Source organism: Lontra canadensis, unplaced genomic scaffold, assembly GCF_010015895.1.
Source record: "Lontra canadensis isolate GAN:19392208 unplaced genomic scaffold, GSC_riverotter_1.0 scaffold1, whole genome shotgun sequence".
NCBI classification, from domain to species: Eukaryota; Metazoa; Chordata; class Mammalia; order Carnivora; family Mustelidae; genus Lontra; species Lontra canadensis.
Window position 1 is genome coordinate 118,408,313 of NW_022630995.1, and position 19,330 is coordinate 118,427,642.

Below are 19,330 nucleotides of genomic sequence, written 5' to 3' on the forward strand. Positions count from 1 at the left end.
GTTAAAATGTTAAGAATTTCTATTCATCAACAATTTAAAATACATTTGGAAAAGTTATTCTATATGTATAGATTCAAGGAAATATAAATTTTTGTACATTTCTTTAAATGGATTTTCTGATTTAATTTTATACCAAAATCTACCCTTCTTGGTTGAAGCATTACAATGAATCGTGCATCTTTTCACATTCCTCAAGCTGCAAAAGTCAATATGAAAAGACAAAGCAAATTTCCATAGGAAATAATATTACGTTCTTGATCCAGCTGCCGAATTAATAGAGAATGAACACACTGAAAGAAAATGCTATTTAAAGCCTTCAAATGAGGCATTTTCAACAAGACAGCAGAACAGAGAAAAAGTGGAACAAAACCATATTGTATGCCTAATTAGGACAAAAGATGCAGAAAACAAACACTAACGTGATGATTGTCATATGGTTCAGAACATGACTGATACAGAAACAATGTTAAATCAGAGCTCAAAAATGGATAGAAAAAACAACATTGCATGACTTAGATTTCTCATATCTGGTTCTCATCTCTTTTGAGATTCACATGTATAGAGGTCTTGATGTTGTCCAAGATATTTTGACTAAAACAATCAGAATGCAAGTATTGACTGCTTGATGATATTTGGCAGGTCTAGCTACTTGTGTAGACTGACAGAAAATTGGAACAGAAATCAGAGTGGCAGGCTCAAATTTGTCACTAATGAAAATCTTTTTGTTAAGTGTTGAATTACTCAACTTAACATTTCTGCAACCCAGAAGAATTTCTCCATCCCATCTTTTCCCGTAAGAGATAACGCATTTTATTCCTAACTCTGCCACCAGTTAACTCTATGACTATGGACAAATCACCTGGGCTGTTTTTATATTCTCATTTGCAATTTGCATAAGGGTGGCACTTGATAATCTCTAAACTCTCTTCCATCACTAACATTCTGTGATGCTATTGAAGACAGGGTTATTTTGAAGACTAGGGAAAGAATAAATTCACACATTTTACTTAATTAAGTATTACTTAAATATATGACATAAAATGAAGTCGCAAGAGAGCAAGTTGTACCTTGGGGGAATCAATTAGGAATTTGAATAATACTGATGAAAGAGATCTCTTCAGCAAGAAATCATGCCCGAAGGCAAGAGCTTGAAAGAATGCCAACAGAATCCATATTGCTCAATCCCAATTTTATTATGTGGAATTGTACTCTTTTACATGCTTTCTGGAAAAAGCCATACTTTATAGATAAGTTTTACATTTTAAAAATGAAGAAAAAGAAAGGAAAATGCTGACATGAAGTCTTAGAGCAGGAAAGGGTGTACAGCTGCCATTGTTGAGAATCCAGTTATGTTACAATTTTGTTATTTATTTCATCCTCTAATTACTGTATACCTGTGATCATCGATATGCCATGTCATAACATTGCTATGAGGGGTGCTCACATAATTATTCTCCAAACACTTGTGACAGTGAAGGGCCTGAGATCTATTAGTAACTATAAGGGCAACAAGCACAAACTGAGACATGCTGTCACCCTATTGGCTTGTGTTTCTATTTCTTGTTTTAGGAACATGATTACTTTAAATATTGTTGCATTATCCCTTATTTTAAATTAATCTCTATTACCATTTGTTCTGAATTGTTCTTTAAATTGGGTTTTAACTTAAAAAAATCCATTGTCAATTAGTTATATGACTTTAAGATATTTTTAAAGGAATTCTTTTGAATCTTTGTTTTCTGATCTAACAATTATTTAAAAGGGCATATATAAAAAGCCTAGCACATAGCATCTTCTCAGAGAAAAAAAAGTGACTTCTTCCCCTAATTATATAGAGAACAGTGTTCTTGGTTTATTAAACTCTCAAAGATAGTTGGGAAAGCAGATTTGAGAGCATTATAACCGTCTTTGTGTGCATGTGAGTGCGTGTGTGTGTGTGTGTGAGACAATTTGTTCTGAAGTTCCTTTTTTTAAAAATTTATATAAAATATCCATATTGGTTTTGAGGACATTTCTTTCATATTGTTCCACTTTTTCTAGGTGCTATCTGATACTGAAGTCTTCCATCAAAGATCTTTCTGGATCTTTCTGGGTGTGGTAACAGTTTTGAGGTTTGGAAACCTTTATGGGGTTCAAAATCATGCTTTGTATTATGCCCTTCTGGTGCTTTAAAAGCCAAGATCTTCATTTGTTTCATTTACAAGAAATAGAGAATCACTTCCTCTTTCTGAAATTCTCTGATCACTTGACTTCTATAGCATTGCAATGTTTTCATTATCCATGTATTTCTTTTGGTTTTTTTTTTTTTGGATTTTAAGTGACTTTATTTTTTTTTAATTTATTTTCAGCATAACAGTATTCATTGTTTTTGTACCACACCCAGTGCTCCATGCAGTCCGTGCCCTCTCTAATACCCACCACCTGGTTCCCTCAACCTCCCACCCCCCCACCTCTTCAAACCCTTCAGATTGTTTTTCAGAGTCCATAGTCTCTCATTGTTCACCTCCCCTTCCAATTTCCCCCAACTGCCTTCTCCTAACTCCCCACTTTTGTAGCTACATGGACGGGACTGGAAGAGATTATGCTGAGTGAAATAAGTCAAGCAGAGAGAGTCAATTATTCATGTATTTCTTTAAATGTTCCTTGTTTCCTTTCTTCTCTTTCTTCTGCTTCTCATCCTCCTTCTCCATCTTAGTCTACTTCCCTTCCTCTAGTCACCCTTTAAACCTTCGTGTCACAGGGGTCCATTTTGGACCTTTACTCTTCCTACCTGTATTCACTTTATGGGTGACCTCAGGCACTGTCATGATTTCAACAAATACCTCTTGCTGAAAGTCTCAAATCTATATATCTCTAGCCAACAGCATTCCTGTGATCTCAGATAATCTATTTAATTCTTAAATAAACATCTCTGCCCACATAGCACTTGGCTTACCTCTCTACCAATCTCATTTTCCTTTTAACATTCTCTGTTTCTTTAGATGGCTCCATAAACACCATCATTGTCCAGTTACTCGACTTAGAAATATGGGAATCATTCTTCTTTATCTAATGGTGTCCACATTAGATAAAAAATAAAATTCTACCAATTTGGTTTGTTATCATTTATTAATTATTCTTAAATCTGTACTTTCTATCCATCTTTACCTTCCCTGCCTTGGTCAAACCTTTTATCTTCTAGATCATGCATTAGCTCTCTAACCCTTCTTTCTGGTTTCTGCGGTGTCTTTCTTCAGTCCAGCCTTAGATTTGCTCATGCCATTCTCTTAAATTCTTCAGTGACTTCTCCTCCCCTTCAGGAAGAAGTCTTTGCTCCATATTGTGGTACCCAAGAGCGTCCTCGACATAGCCTTGACCTGACCCATCTTCTTCTCTAGGCACAGCTCTTATCCCTTGGCACTTCTGACCACATATGTTATATGTTGCTATCATAGAATTGCTTCCAGTACTCTCTGCATGTGTGTATACCTGTAGAAAGGAACGTGCATCCACTACCACCACTGCTATGTTTTCTAGGTACTGTGCCCTTGGCCTGGAGTCATCTTTTTCTTCTTCTCCTTTCTTTTTGACAACATCTCACAGATCCTTTGCTCATTGAACTAGTACAGATGTAATCTACTCCAAGAAGCAAAAGGTTTTCTTGGCATTTTGTTAGCATTTCTCCACTCTATTCCCATATATATACACATATATTTTTTATCATATTGTGTATTAATTTTCTGTTTTATATAAGTCTTCACTAAATTGTGAGCTTCTTGAGGTCAGCAGCCATATTATTCAGTTTTGAATTTTCAATTTCTAATATAGTCTGGCACACATTAGGTGCCCAAGCCCTTAACTGAATGAATGAATGTAATAAATGAATATGTTCATCCTAATATTTACTAACTCATAGTGATTATATATCTGTTCATGCATTATCTCATTTAATTGAAATGATTTGTGCATGTGTATGTAATAACATCAATATAAAACACATCTATATTAAGTTATTGTTTATGTAATCCATTGGAATTCATGGCTCCATATCTGCAAGAATTTCAAACAAGGAAGGAGAGCCCAAAATCTTCAAAAACAACTGAAAGAGAATCTTCAGTCTATTGAGGAATATTCAAAAACATGCAAGTTGAGGCGCCTGGGTGGCTCAGTGGGTTAAGCCTCTGCCTTCGGCTTAGGTCATGATCTCAGGGTCCTGAGATCCAGCCCCACATCAGGTTCTCTGCTCAGCAGGGAGTCTGTTTCCCCCTCTCTCTCTGCCTGCTTCTCTGCCTGCTTGTCATCTCTGTCAAATAAATAAATAAAATCTTTAAAAAAAAATGCAAGTCACAAACTCTAATAACATTCCATATATTATCCTTAATTTCATTTTATCCTTAATTTTCTCACATCTGAAATTGTTCTAATCTACCAAATTCTCCTAAAATATTCTCTGGAGTGCTTGCTTTATCCCCACTCCTCATTTCTTTTTATTTAGATTGTTAACTTGGGCAAAGAGAATCCTTCCTGTTTAATAAGGAGAGGGGGAGGGAACAACCGAGCAACAGAACACCAGCTTCTCTTTAGAAGGAAGTATTATGGGCAATTGCATCTAATGATCGCTGTCTAAGCACATATATATGTATGTTTGAATAGGACATTACTTTCTTTAAATTATTGGTTGATTCCTCTTTTATATTATTATGTGGAAGCATCTTTCTGTGAATGTACCCTTCCACTGCAGGTGATTACGTCCCTTCCTTAAAACAAAATAAAACAAAACAGAACTCTGAACATGTAGCTCTTGCAGGCGACCTATAAAGCAAGTATGTCTTCCAGCCCTACTGGTTTTTTGAAAGGAAAAATCTTGGGCTCAGTACTTTTTCTCTGTAGTTTGTTCGTGCCTAGATTCTATGTACTTCATGCTTATGCATTACCAACAGCTGTAAGAGGAAGACCCAAGGAAAGCCTCTCTCAAAATAGTTTTGTTGCAAAGAGAAAATGGCATTTATGCACTTTGGCAGAAACTGTACTCTGAGCCATGTTCAATTTTGAAACTTGAATGGAAAAATCCACCCCATGGAGAAGTAAACCACATAGGATCCCGAGCTGAGTCTATCGTTAGAATAAGAAAGAGGCACCAACAAGGCATAGAGCTCTGGGGACATCTGAGAGCTTATGCATGCTGTGTCTGGCAGGGGACCTCCACACGACAATACACATGTTCAAGAAGGCAAAGCGGGAAACATGCCCTTGGCAAAGTGTCTTTACATAACCAGAATTTGGCTTTGCATTAGCCTACTTAGATGACAGTTTCACAAATTAAAACAAAACAAACAACAACAACAACAACAACAAAACCCACTTTTTTTTTTTTTACTGATTTACTCATTACATCATAATATTCCTTTAATTTGGGAATCCTTTATAGTTTGGATTAGAAGCTTCTGCCTTAGTCAGGTCCTAAAGGCAGTGTCTCATCTCCCAGTCCCCTCACCTTTATGTAGTCAGTGTTTCTGTGTTCTCACTAGTGTCATGGGGTAGTGTGGGGTCTCATTTTGCTTAGTTCTTTCAGTAAAGACTACTCAGCCAGCCACATGTGAATCACAGTAGCTGGTTTAAAGCCTCTTGCCTCAGTAGCAATTCCAGGTGTTAAGGGAGGCTGGCCACATCAGTAGTTATTTTTCAAAAAATTCAGTGTTGTGCTAAGTTGCCCACCCCAACTGGGAAAAGTTTTCTGTTTTCATACCCAATTGCCTCTGTAATATGTGAGGCTGCCCAGCATATCAGGGCTAGAATGAATATGTTTGTCCTGATTCAGGTTGCCAGAGGTTCTAAATGTAGTAAAGAAGGGCTACTTTAGTAGTAAGGTGCTGCTGATGGCCAACAACCTCCAACAGAAGGCAGGAGCTATCTCTGAAAGTCTTGTCCCAAGTCTTCCTATGATAGTCGTTTTTGAGGGATGCATGTCCTCATAGGCCTGAGGCCTCATACTCACTCTACTGAGTAATTCTTTTAGTTTCTTACAACAATTTTTGCTTTTGGAGTGTAAGATAGGATGAACTGTAGGGTGCCCTGTCTTGTGGCACCAGAAGTTGGCAGGTCTTCTTTCATTCAATCCATTGCTAGCCAGTGGAGCTCCTCAGCCCCTTCTCTATCTACTTTATGGTGATATATTTTCCAAGAGATTATTTTTTTCTTTCCATGTCACTTGGTCTTAAGTAGACCTACCTTAGGTCATCATGGTAGATCTCCTCTATCAGGAGATCTATTCCTCTTCAACAGGAAGAAGTCAGGGAATCTATCTGAGACCCTCCTTCCTGGAAGGCACCTGGATTGGTGAAAAATCTTTACTTTTCCATCTCTGAACTCTTTATAGCAGAGGAATCTTGACTCCCTAAGTCAGATTGAAGGCCTTGTGATTTCATGTCTCCCAAATGGCCTTCAGGGGTTTATGGTGATCCACTTCAGTAGACAACTGGCAGAGTCTTCAGTCTGAGGGGGGAAAATATCATTTAAATATAAAATGAAGGTATTTTATGATGTTTCACAAAAAAAAAGGTAGATTATATCTAAATCTGTCTTTATACTAAGAACTTGTACTGTGGTCTGTTGAGAGGAGTCAAAGACTCTTCTTCAGGAGGGTCCAAAAGTAGAACAAAACCTTATTAGTGGGGACTAGTTTGGAAGGGTTCTGTTATTGAGGAAGTGAGTGGGGGGAATAGCTTCTGAGTCTTTGTAAGCAAATATCTTGTTTGCTTTTTAAAGACTAGCTCTTAGTTGCTTAGACTTGGGTTCTGAATCAGGTTTGGGAACTGAGCTCTCAGTTTGAATTCTGCTGCAGTAAATATAAGCATGTATTTGGTCAATAATATATATCAGAATATAAATGAACCCTTCATAAGTCTGCAGGGAAACTAACTTCTGCACTACTGCAATTACCACTAATTTATGGGTAATTGAATAGCAAGGGAGTCCCACATGCTGGAAGAGTTTGGTTATATTTGAGTTATTACACAAAGTTTATTGTTTGTTTTTATTCTGCAGCCTCCACCTCAGATTTATGACAAACAATTGGATGAAAGAGAACACACCATTGAAGAATGGAAAGGTGACTCTACCACTTAAATACACATTTTGCTTTATTGAAACTCAGAAATCATCTTTGAGGCATCTCCCTTTAAAGCAATTTAGTAACAGATTATTTCATAATCACTATCTTTATACTAATTTGAAAGCTCTCAAAACTTTATCTGTCTTTTCATACTAATAACAATATTGCATTTACTCAAGAATGAAAGGAATTAATTACTAACACATTTTAAAATAGTACCAATTGTCAAAGTATTTGTCATGGTGGAGGGCAAGCTTCAATTCAAAATTTCAGAATGACACATTCCATATTCGTACATAAAATTATTACATAAAATAAACAAAATTATGTCTAAAATAGCTTTAAACATTAGAAAATATAAGATAGTTAATATATAAGATAAGAGAGTTAATATATGAATTCATTTACTTCATTTATAGGACTTGAAAATTTAAATAGAAAAAAATATATATCTAAATGGTTTATTTATCCTTCAAAGTAAGAAAATAATGAATAAACACATTAGTTCATTTTTTCCACCAGAATTCTTCCAAGCACATAATACATGGTCAAGATTACACTCAGGATGAAATAAACCAGAAACTATGAAGAATTGTTAAACTAATATAAATAACTACAGAGTAGAATAAATATGAAAAACTAAATGCAGATCATAACAAACCATTAGGTTAAAATGAGGAGGAACATAAATGGAATATCTGAGGAAAAGAAATATTTTAGCTGCTTTGAAGGAATTAATCACTATAAGTTGGGGAGGAAAAAAAGGAAAATACCAGTATAGGGACATATGGGGAAAACAAAGGGTAGAAATGGTCAAAAAGTTTTATAATGATAGCAAAGAGATTTCTCTAGTCAAGGGGTCCTGTTGGAGAATATGGAAAGATGAACATATTCTGTTTGTGTGTGTTCATACAAATAGTGTACCAAAGTAAATAAAATTGCTAAATGATAGACAGAAAAGACTTGATTTGATCTAATAAGGACCAGAAGTTACTCTTAAGGGTTTGTGTGTAAGTAGCTACTAGGATATAAATATCACTTGAGGATGAACACGGACTAAATTGGAAACTGGAAAAACAAATACTTGTAAAGACAATGATTATATAAATTGCAACCTGTTGCCAAGCAAGAGTAAGTAGCACTGAGTTTTAGTTAAAAGGGGAAAATTAAAAGAAAGAAGATATACACATTTAACTCTAGCAAAGAAAAAACTAGACATGGTTGCCAGTTTGGGAATAAATGCAATAATTGTTATGACGTTGGGTTTAACCAAGTTTTGTTTTACAAAGCCAAGATTTGAGTCAAGCAAAAAATGAAAAATGAAGAAAGAGTTGGAAAATTATTGGGAAGCAGTAGTTTAAAGTCAGGAGGGTGTATGTCTTAGGGAGTGAATATAGAAGAAATACGGAAGCTCAAAACTGAGCCATTAAATAAAGTTCTTAAGAGATAAAGTTAGATGGCATTAGAAATTCCCCCAAAGAATTCAGAACCAAATAAAATGTGTATTCTTCACACATTTGTTTGGTCAAATGCTTTATTGAGCACTTAGTTTTGCTGGGTTCTGTGATATTATAAGAAAATGTAGAAATAGAAGAGTAAAAGAATCCCAGTTGATTTGCAATTTACTCAATCACATCAAAATGTTATTATTTGTCATCAACTAGTAAGTTTACACTGCGTATTAAAAAGAAATTTGTTTTTTATGACACTGATATTTGTTTCTTACAGAACTTATCTACAAAGAAGTAATGAATTCAGAAGAAAAGACTAAAAACGGTGTTGTAAAAGGACAACCTTCTCCTTCAGGTACTCACTCTCAGTGAATAACTAATAAACCAGTACTTGTGTTTTTTATTTTTTTTATTTTTTTGTTTGTTTTTGTTTTTGTTTTGGCCTTGAGGAGGAATCACAGCCAATAACATTGCTAATAGAGCATGTGAACTAATATCTCATGATTATTTCTGTCTCGTGACTTTCCTTTTTTTTTTTTTTTTTAAGATTTTATTTATTTGTCAGGGAGAGCGAGAGCACAAGCAGGGGAGCAGCAGGCAGAGGGAGAAGCAGGCTCCCTGCTGAGCAAGGAGCCCACTGTAGTCTGGATACCAGGACCCTGGGATCATGACCTGAGCTGAAGGCAGATGCTTAACCCACTGACAGCCCATGAGTCCTCTCTAGTGATTTTCATTCCATTCCTTTTGATATTTAGTGTGGCATTCATTCTAATTCTGATTATGATGACTAGCACAAGAGTTCTTTCAGAATTATTTTAAGATAAGGTGTATCTTGAAGAAATGTTAACGTGGGCTCGTTAAAGGATAACTGCTTCTCATCAAAACACAGCCATCATACGCTCTACCACATCAGTGCAGAGGTCAGGAATCCCTCCAGCCAAAACCTCTTTCCTCAGTCACTCCATTGTGCAACTCTTCCCAAGGCTGATATGACAGTAGTTAAAGCATCTGCTAATATGGGTTCTGATTAAAGTCAGCATGGAAAATATCTCAGTTCGCCATCTACAGAATCAAACACACATTTGTATATAAACTGTACATATTTTGCTGATCCTAATAATGTGCTTTAGGATTACTTGAGATAATTTACTTATACCCAATGCTAATATATTTTTCCAAAGACCTATGTTCTAAATGTAAAAAAATATATATAAAGAGTTTTAGAAAGTGTGATAGTTTATCTCTAGCTTTAAACTACCTTCAACTCATGCTGGCAAGAATATAGACTGCAAATGATCAGTTGTTTAGAGGAAAATGGATTTGGTGCCCTACCTTTGATAAAAAAATTTTCCTCATGCACTTTAAATTGTTTCAGGAAAAAAATGTAGGATGAATTAATCAATTCTTCATACTGATACTACTCTTTGAATAACTGGTTTGCACCCAAATCACTATAATGCCCAAACAGATGCAATTCAGTTATGACATGTTTTTCTCATTTGAATCAAGCCCAATTCTATTACAAGTCTTTCCGTCCCTCAAAGAAGGCGAAGGCAATCACTGGGGTTGTCTGCCCACCCTGCTCATTCATTCTGCATCCAGATTTATACAGGTCTGTAAAAGTCATGCCAAACTTATCTGCATGTTCTGTCTGCTGCTGATTAAGGAACCCAAAGACCAACTCTAACAGCCTCAAGACACCACCTGCTAAGGCAGAAAGGCTCCTTGTTTTAAGAACTTCCATAACGACCAGAACATGTTTTTCTCTAATCATTAAGCAGTCAAAATACAAAAAAAAAAAAAAAAAAAAAATCAAAATACAAGATCCAGTGAAGGTGAACTAGGAGCTCAGGTTAGGACTAGACCAATTTTTTTGCAAGGTCTCTTCTATTTATCTTTAATTCAAGGTATCATTTATTCATCTTCTTTCCTTTTTTCAGAGAGCTTGGGATCATACCACCCACTTCAGGACATCCCAACTTCTGCTTGTTTCCTCTTCCTTTTTCCCTCAGCCCCAACCAGGTCTCCACAACAGTTCATCTGTGATGACATAAAATCCACAATTTTCTTTTCAATACTTTCACAACACTTCCACAAAAATCCTATTCTCATGACTCGTTTTATGCCAACCGTACAGTTTGGGGAAGGCAAAAAGAGACTGAGGATGGTACAAGTGAGATTAATTATTCATTAAAGGGATGGGATGTGTGGTCTGCCATACAAAGAAACTTCTAAATATTTGGTAAGGGAATGCAGTTTGTATATAATCAAGGCATAATTATATTTTCATTCCATTCCATTCCTTTTGACTTATGACTTGTGCCTTGTATAATTGTTATATTTGTATAATTCTTATACAATTATACAAAAATTGTATAATTCTTATACAAGAAGAAAGTGAGTACATGTAGAAATTTCCTTTAACTCATTAATGAGGGAAGTGGCCAGTTGGCAAAGGTAGTTTAATGAAGATATGAGTAATTAGGATTTATGTGGTCTGTGAGAAAAAGAGGATTACTGAAATAAGATCACCAAATTAAAACAAAAATTACAAATGTCCTACAGAACAATGAAACCTATCTTTGTGGTTATTTTTTCTACCAGGCAGAAAAAAAATGATAGTTTATTAGTTTTTTATAGGTTTACATTGCTGTAAAACATCTAGCTTCTAATCAATTATGTATATTAAGTCAAACAAAGTTATGTTCCACAAAACAGTCAAATGATCCTTAGGTGGGCATTTTACAAAAGGCTCAAGTGTGATATTAAAAGGCTGCATAGTCATTTTTCCCCCTAATCCCACATATTGGATATTCTGAATAGTATTTAAAGTTAATCACATATACAACTGTGTCCTCTGAATAGGGGGCCAAAGTCTTGACCAAGTAAACCCTTAAGTTTATAAGAAATACATTTAAGGTGAATAAAACCAAAGACTAGTTTATATAACAGTTTGTTATTTCTGGAGGGGCTGGAAAATAAAGCCATTCTACTAAATTACTTAATGATAAATATAACCTAGTCTTGGATAATTAAAACATTGGCCAGGGTGTATGAAATTGTTGCCAATTCAGATTCAATTTATTTAAAATCAAACACATCATTCCATTTATTCACCACCACCCCCCACCCAGGAGTAAATTTTTCTTTCATTTTTCCCATTTATTAATGGCAGCTCTATTTTCTCAGCCTCCCAGTCTGAAACCCTGACTGACCTTTTACTCCATACTTACATTATCTCTGACAGTCACTTTTTACATCCTAAAAATGCTGCTTGCTGGATGTCTTAATCTAATCACCACCAACCTTTCCCATTAACACCACTATGATTAAAGTTTTCCTGAAGTAATCTGTGTGACTTTAGTCTCTACCTAAGTTGATCTTTCAAGACTACAAGTTTGGAAATGCCGCTGATAAGTGCACTCCAATGGCTTTGCCTTGTATACGGTTTAAGCCTACTAACCCTTTCCTGACACTGATGGCCCTCTTAATATATGCCCAGTTTTTCCACCTTTCACATTACACCTATTGTAGGTTCCTATATTACCACTATTTTACTTTATTGGACCCCTGCCTTTTAGAAAGCTGCACATTCTAAATTGTTCTCTTATCAAGTACTACCATTTCCCAAAATATTTTTCATATCTTTCCTAAAGGACTTCTCATATTTCTCAAAGAATGAGATAGTTCCTTCTTACCGGTCCTACTAGTCCCTATATTTTAAATAGTGTTTTATAACCTCTTATTGATTATAAATTCAGTTGAGAAGAAAGACTATATGTATCCATTCTTGTGTGCCATGCAGTGCCTAAGTATTGTGCCTTGCATACAATAGTAGCTTGATAAATACTTATTAATTTGAAAATTGCTGCTCAGGTCCTCCCTGACCATGTTTCTTGGTGCTATTCCAAAGATGGGATTCAAAACAGGATCATAGCTTTAATACAGTATGCAATTCAATATGCTCTTATGCCAAGAAGTATTTATTTGCCCTATTGATTGCCATAAAGAGAAATGAGTCAAGTATCAAGTATGTGCAATGCTGTTATTGGTTTGGCACCTGCTCATGCTTCAGATAAAGATTTGCTTTCAGATGGTTATTCGGTTATTTATTTATTCTGGAAAATGCATATTCCTAATTTTTTGTGGTCTTGTTTATTGTGTTAATGATTAACATGCCACTGAAAATATGCCTCTTAGGTCTTACGTACAAGGAAGAAGGCTGAGCCATTTTTTTTTAACCATTATAACTACCTGTAACTGTCCTGAAATATCTACCTTGTACATGTGCCCTAAACTATAGTTGACTGGCTTAACCAATTTGTAGTTAAAATGATGTGGGTTCAATCTTTCACTACCTGACTTGAAAGGAGAATATTCATGGCTTAATTTTGAGAAATCATACATATACTATGTATCACATGATATAATGATGTATGATGTAATTGTATGCATCGTGTAGTAGCATAGGACACCTTTATGCGGGGGCTGACTACTAGCTCCTGAGAGCCAGTTGTCTATATCTCTCCCAACTCTAAGTTTTTTAACCTTGTTTTAGTAGCGTGGTATCCACCATGCAGGATTTAAGATATGGAAATTGGCTGACTCTACAAATCAGGACAATTTTTTCTCCCTGGAAAGCCAAGTATTGATTTTTTATGGACACACCACTGTGTATGTGTGTTTGTGTGTGTGCACGCACACATGTGCACATGTGCATGCACACATAATATGTATGTATACAGTAGACGGTGCTGGAAAAAAAGCAATTACTAAGAAAACTTGAAAAGTCAGCTTTTTTGCATTCTTCATTGTATTCAACTTTCTTCATTACTGTTTGCATATCATATTTTGTAAAGAGCTAGGATAAAGTGATATTACAACATAGACTTCCTTATTATTAAGTCATGGCAACATTGGGAACCTGACAGCAAGAGAATAAGTTAAAGCAGCTTCTAGTGATAAATTGTTTTAATACCCAAATTCATGTTTTAGTGATACCTTTAAAATATAAATAGGAAGTTAAGTGTGCATTTGCAGAACAATATATAGGTTTGAAATTTATTGATGGAATTGTTGTATATCAATAGGAAATAAATCTAAACTTCAGATATGTTTCTGAATAAATAATTGTACTCCCTTCTGCTATCTGATTTCACTTGCATAGTGATTTATTTCCAAGAATAACATGGCTGCTTGCTTTCTGAATTGATTTGTAAAGACTGCTAAGGGAAAAGTAGTCCAAGTATAGAAATTAATTTTCTTCTAAAGCATTTGTTATAAAAAATTAGATCTAGAACAAATATAGGAGGTCATCTAATCCCAAATTTCTTAGCCTGTTCCTCACCCCTGTTCCACCCAAGAAGTAAGTCTCCCATAAATAACAATGACTCACCAAAATAAAGATGCTTAGCATCAGGATGGGTAGAGATTTTTCAGAGTCTCTAAATGGCAGATAAATTTTTCTAGGTGACTTTAATAGACAACACCGCCCCCCCTACCACCACGACTCACCATATTTCATACGCTATGGCAGTGTGCTGTTAAAAATCGGAGTCAATGATCTAGTCCAGTAGTTACTATTTTTTATTTAAAAAAATCTTAGCCCTGGGATGCCTGGGTGGCTCAGTTGGTTAAGCTGCTGCCTTCGGCTCAGGTCATGATCCCAGGGTCCTGGGATCGAGTCCCGCATCGGGCTCCTTGCTCAGTGGGGAGCCTGCTTCTTTCTCTGCCTCTGCCTGCTGCTTTGCCTGCTTGTGCTCTCTCTCTCTCTCTGACAAATAAATAAATAAATAAAATCTTTTAAAAAAAAAAAATTAAAAAAAAAAAATCTTAGCTCCAAACAAGTTGAGAGTCAAGATGATACGTAAAAAGAAGGGAATATATCTCAGTGATTTTTAAAAATTTTAATATTTCTTCTATTTCTCTGTGTCTACATTTTGTATGTGAATGGGTCAGGAAAATAATTTCCTTTTAAAAAGCTGAACATTTTGGGATGCCTGGGTAGTTTACCTGGTTAAGCATCTGCCTTCGGCCTGGGTCATGATCCCGGGGTCCTGCAATCAAGTCCTGCCTTGGTCTCCCTGATCAGTGGGGAAACTGCTTCTCTTACTGTCACTCCCCCTACTTGTGCTCTCTCTCTCTCTCTTTTTCTCTCTGGCAAATAAATAAATAAAATCTTTAAAAAAATGCAGAACATTTTTCCTGAAATAATGAATATCTTTTGGCTACATATAGAAATATGTATACAAATATGTTTAGAAAATTTCATTAGCATAATGTCTTTTCATGAAAGCTTTTTTTTTGGGGGGTCACATAGAGTTGAAAGTAAGCTACTGTTCCTCATTTTCAATCCTATTACTATTTTCAGTTACTTTTAATAGAATTTTTAGTGACAAAAATTTTAATGCTTTATTGATGGCAAATTTTTAAAAATGCATTTCTCTACTGGTCTCTGAAAAAAAAAAATATAGAAGGAAGGCGTATTTATCACACTGCTAGGGTATCCTGGGTAAGTTGACCTTATCAAATTCAAGTCAGTTCCATTCAATTTAAGGGATTTTCATAAACTGTTTGGCAGTAAATTAGCAATTTGAAGCCAAGGTCCATGTCTTGATTCTTCTATTTGTGCTTGGTTTTATGGTTTACAAAGTTTATTTATTACCCACATAGAAAGAGACCTGAAAGGACCATCCAACAAAGCCAGAGCGGCTGCAGTCAAGAGGGTATTGGTTAGAGTGGAATGGAAGAAGTCATACGGAAGCAAAGTTTTTTATGCAATAGTGAGGGACTGGTTGATGTTTTACAGCCTTCTTTTTTAAAGGACTGATTAATGGCATTTGCTAATTTCTATGGTGTAATTATTCTTATTGTGACCAATTTCAAGCTGCTGCTGTGACACCAGTGAAGGCAGAGTGGAAAGAGATGCTGATTCTCATACTTGGCTGCCAGAAGCCACTGAATTCAGCTCTAGCACACTGATAGCCAGTACATGTGATTGCACCGTCACAGCACTTTACAGAGAGGACCCACTCTCATACAACAGGCAGTTGTTTTAATGGGAATTTTACAGGGGAAACATTAGAAGAAAAGATCTTTCTTAATAAATCTGTGCTATAAAAATTAGGAACAACAGTCTTTTTGAAACCATAGAAATACAGCTGATAAAGATTCTAAACTTTGAATAATTGAATACTAACTGTAATTTGCTTTCAACATTGATACAATAAAGGCAGGACCATTCCATTATAGAAGATAGCCAGCTGGTGAACAAAGGGAGAAGAAAGACAATGCTAACAAAATTATTTCCATCGGCCAAAATAGGTTAGCTGTTTCACTAGTTTCATAGAAGGGAGAAACTTGCTTTTCCTCACAAAACCTATCTAGAGGAGTATACATACGCAAAAGAGACTCAGTGCTTTGTTAAACTGGTTACTTATCCTGTGCTGGACAGTAGACATTGAGGAAGATAGGAGAAATGGTGAAGTGTGATGAAAGAAGTAAGAAGAAGCAAGGGAAACAAACATGAGGTAATCATGTAGTGAAACTCTGTGTAATAATGAGATGACTTACGTGGCATAACACCTAGAATGTTTCACAAGTGTGTTGACAATATGCTGCTTATTAAAATAGGTGCAGTGGGAGTGCTGTGTTTATAAGCATAATCTGCAGTATGATCCCTTCCATATGAAGAGTTTATTAAGCACTACTTTCAGTTTTGCTGCCTTCATTCAGTATTATTTATAGATGTAAATTTGTTTTTCTGGGGAAATGTCCTCAATGTTCTTTGTATCAGTTTTCTAGCTGCCATTGTTGTAGGTTTCTGTTTATTTGTAAAATCGAATTGTGTTCTTAGAAGGGAGCCTTGTCTCAGCTAGTTTCTATCTCACTCTTGAGTCAATATTCAACTTTAACTGTAACAATCAGATCATGTCCACATAACCAACTTCAGCCAGAAAAGGAGAAAAACCTTAGCTCAAGGGAAGACCAGCACTATATGTAGAGATACTTTTAAATAGTTTTTGATTTGTATTAAGCCAAAACTTTATTTTAAAACTTCAAACTGATGATTTTGTCACAATTTAAATAAAGCAGGCTAACCAAAATCTTCCTCGTTAACATGGGCGGTTTGATTATATACATATATGTATGTATATATACATCAGATGTATATGTCTTCATTTGATCCATTTGGTCTCCGATCCATTGACACTGAGATTTCCCATTTATTCAGTCAGTTGTAATTCTGTATATTAACAATGATGGAGCACAGGGTGTGGTGCATACTTGAATTTTGGAACACTGAAAAAAAATTAAATTAAATTTAAAAAACAATTCTATTTAAAATAACATCAAAAAGAATAAAATACAAACAAATTTAACAAAAAAAGTGCAAACCTTCTACTCTGAAAACTACAGAACATTGTTGAAAGAAATTAGACCTAAATAATGAAAAGACATTCCATCTATTCACTGATTAGATTTAATGTTGTTATGATGACAATACTCTCCAAATTGATCTACAGATTAAACACAATATCCATCAGTCACAGCTGCCTTTTTCTTTGCTGAAATTGACAGTCTGTTCTTAAAATTCACATGGAAATACAGGGGATACCGAATAGCCAAAACAATCTTGAAAAAAAAAAAAACCCACAATTTTAGAGGATTCACACTTCCTGATTTCAAAATTTACTGCAATGCTGCAATGCTCACAACAGTGTGTTATTTGCCTATATATATACATATAAAAATAAAATTGAGATTCCCTTATGTTTATGATCCCTTGATTTGTTGCAAGGATTTCAAGACAACCCCATGCAAAGAATTGTCTTTTCAATGAATGGTAGTAGGACAGCTAGATATCCACATGCAAAAGAATGAAGATGAACTCCTACTTCATTTGGTACATAAAAATGGATTATAAATGGATCATAGACTGAACTATAAAAGCTAAAATTTTAAAACTCTTACAGGAAAACATAGGAGTAAATTTTCATGATCTTGACTTAGGAAATGATTTCTTAGATATGACACTAAAAGCACAATGGCAAAAGGAAAAAAAATAGGTAAATTCAACTTCATCAAAATTAAAAATATGTGTTCTTCAAAAGACACCATCAATAAAGTGAAAAGACGATCCATAGGATAGGAGGAAAACATTTGAAAATCTTGTGTAATAAGAGGCTTGTATCCTGAATACATAAAGAACTCTTGCAATTCAATAATAAGAAGAAAATAACACAATTAAAAAATGGCAATAGGATCTGAATTGACATTTTTCCAATGGCCAACAAGCACATGAAAAGATACCCAACATGATTAGCCATTAGGCAAATACAAATAAGACCACAATGAAATACCATTTAACATACTCTAGGATGGCCACAATAAAAGAGATGATGAGGAGTTCTGGAGAGGGTAAGAGAAAATTGGAGCCTTCATACAGTGCTGGTAAGAGTGTAAACTGGTGTAGTCACTTTATTCCTCAAATGTGAAACATAGCTACTCTGCGATCTGCCGACTCCACTCTTCGGTATTTACCCAAGAGAAAGAAAAACTTGTATATGAAAGTTCATAACATTATTCATAAAAGCCAAAAATAATAACAGCTTAAATATCTGTCAAATACCCATCAACTAGTAAATAGGTAAACAAAAGGGAGATACACATACAGTGGAACATTATTCAGGAGTAAAAAGGGATAAAGTATTGCTACATGCTACGGCATGAATGAACCTTGAAAACAATGTGCTATGTGAAAGAAGCCAGTCACAAAAGATCATGTACGATTCCGTTTATATAGTAAGTCCAGAAGAGGCAGCTTTTTTTTTTTTTTTAAGATTTCATTTATTTATTTGACAGACAGAGATCACAGGTAGGCAGAGAGGCAGGCAGAGAAAGAGAAGGAAGCAGACTCCCCGCTGAGCAGAGAGCCCAATGCGGGGCTCAATTCCAGGACCCTGAGATCATGACCTGAGCCGAAGGCAGAAGCTTTAACCCACTGAGCCAGCCAGGCGCCCCCAGAAGAGGCAGCTTTATAGACAGAAAGTGGGTTAGTCATTGCCTATGGCTGGTGGATAAGTAAGAAATAGAATGCTGTTTGGGTGATGAAAATCTCACAAAATTGATTATGATAATGGTTGCACAACTTTGTGAATATCCTAAAAATGAATGAATTATACAAATTAAATTTGTGAATTACATCTCAATAAAGCTGTTAAAAAAAGATAGATAGGCAATATTTCATATTTTAAGTAAAAACTAAATCTAAATGATAGTATCATAATTTTATTTTTTTAATATTTTAAAAGATTTTATTTATTTGAGAGAGGATGAGAGAGAGAGCACAAGAGTAGGTAGGGTCAGAGGGAGAAGCAGATGCCCCCCTGAGCAGAGAGTCTGATGTGGGACTTGATCAGGGACTCCAGGATCGTGACCTGAGCTGAAGGCAGTTCCTTAACCAACTGAGCCACCTAGGCATTCCAGTATCATAATTTTAAAGATTTTATTTATTTATTTGACAGAGAGAGAGATCACAAGTAGGCAGAGAGGCAGGCAGAGAGAGAGAGTGAAGCAGGCTCCCTGCCGAGCAGAGAGTCCCGATGCAGGGCTCGATCCCAGGACCCTGAGATCATGACCTGAGCCGAAGGCAGAGGCTTTAACCCACTGAGCCACCCAGGTGCCCCTCACTTTTGTTTTTTTTTTTAAGATTTTATTCCAGTATCATAATTTTAAAGTCATGCATAGTATGGGGATATGTCATCCAAGAGATGAATGAATGTATGAG

General features: G+C 35.5%; 1 protein-coding gene across 9 annotated transcripts in view; it reads left to right on the forward strand.

The window, feature by feature from the left end:
* The window catches only part of MAPK10 (mitogen-activated protein kinase 10), a 323,875-nt gene that overhangs the window by 300,652 nt on the left and 3,893 nt on the right, over positions 1-19,330 (forward strand). For all 9 annotated transcript variants that reach the window (XM_032862324.1, XM_032862314.1, XM_032862259.1 and 6 more), the window contains 2 exons: positions 7,024-7,087; positions 8,819-8,896. In XM_032862324.1, the coding sequence (XP_032718215.1) occupies positions 7,024-7,087; positions 8,819-8,896 (142 nt within the window). The remainder of the gene's footprint in view (positions 1-7,023; positions 7,088-8,818; positions 8,897-19,330) is intronic.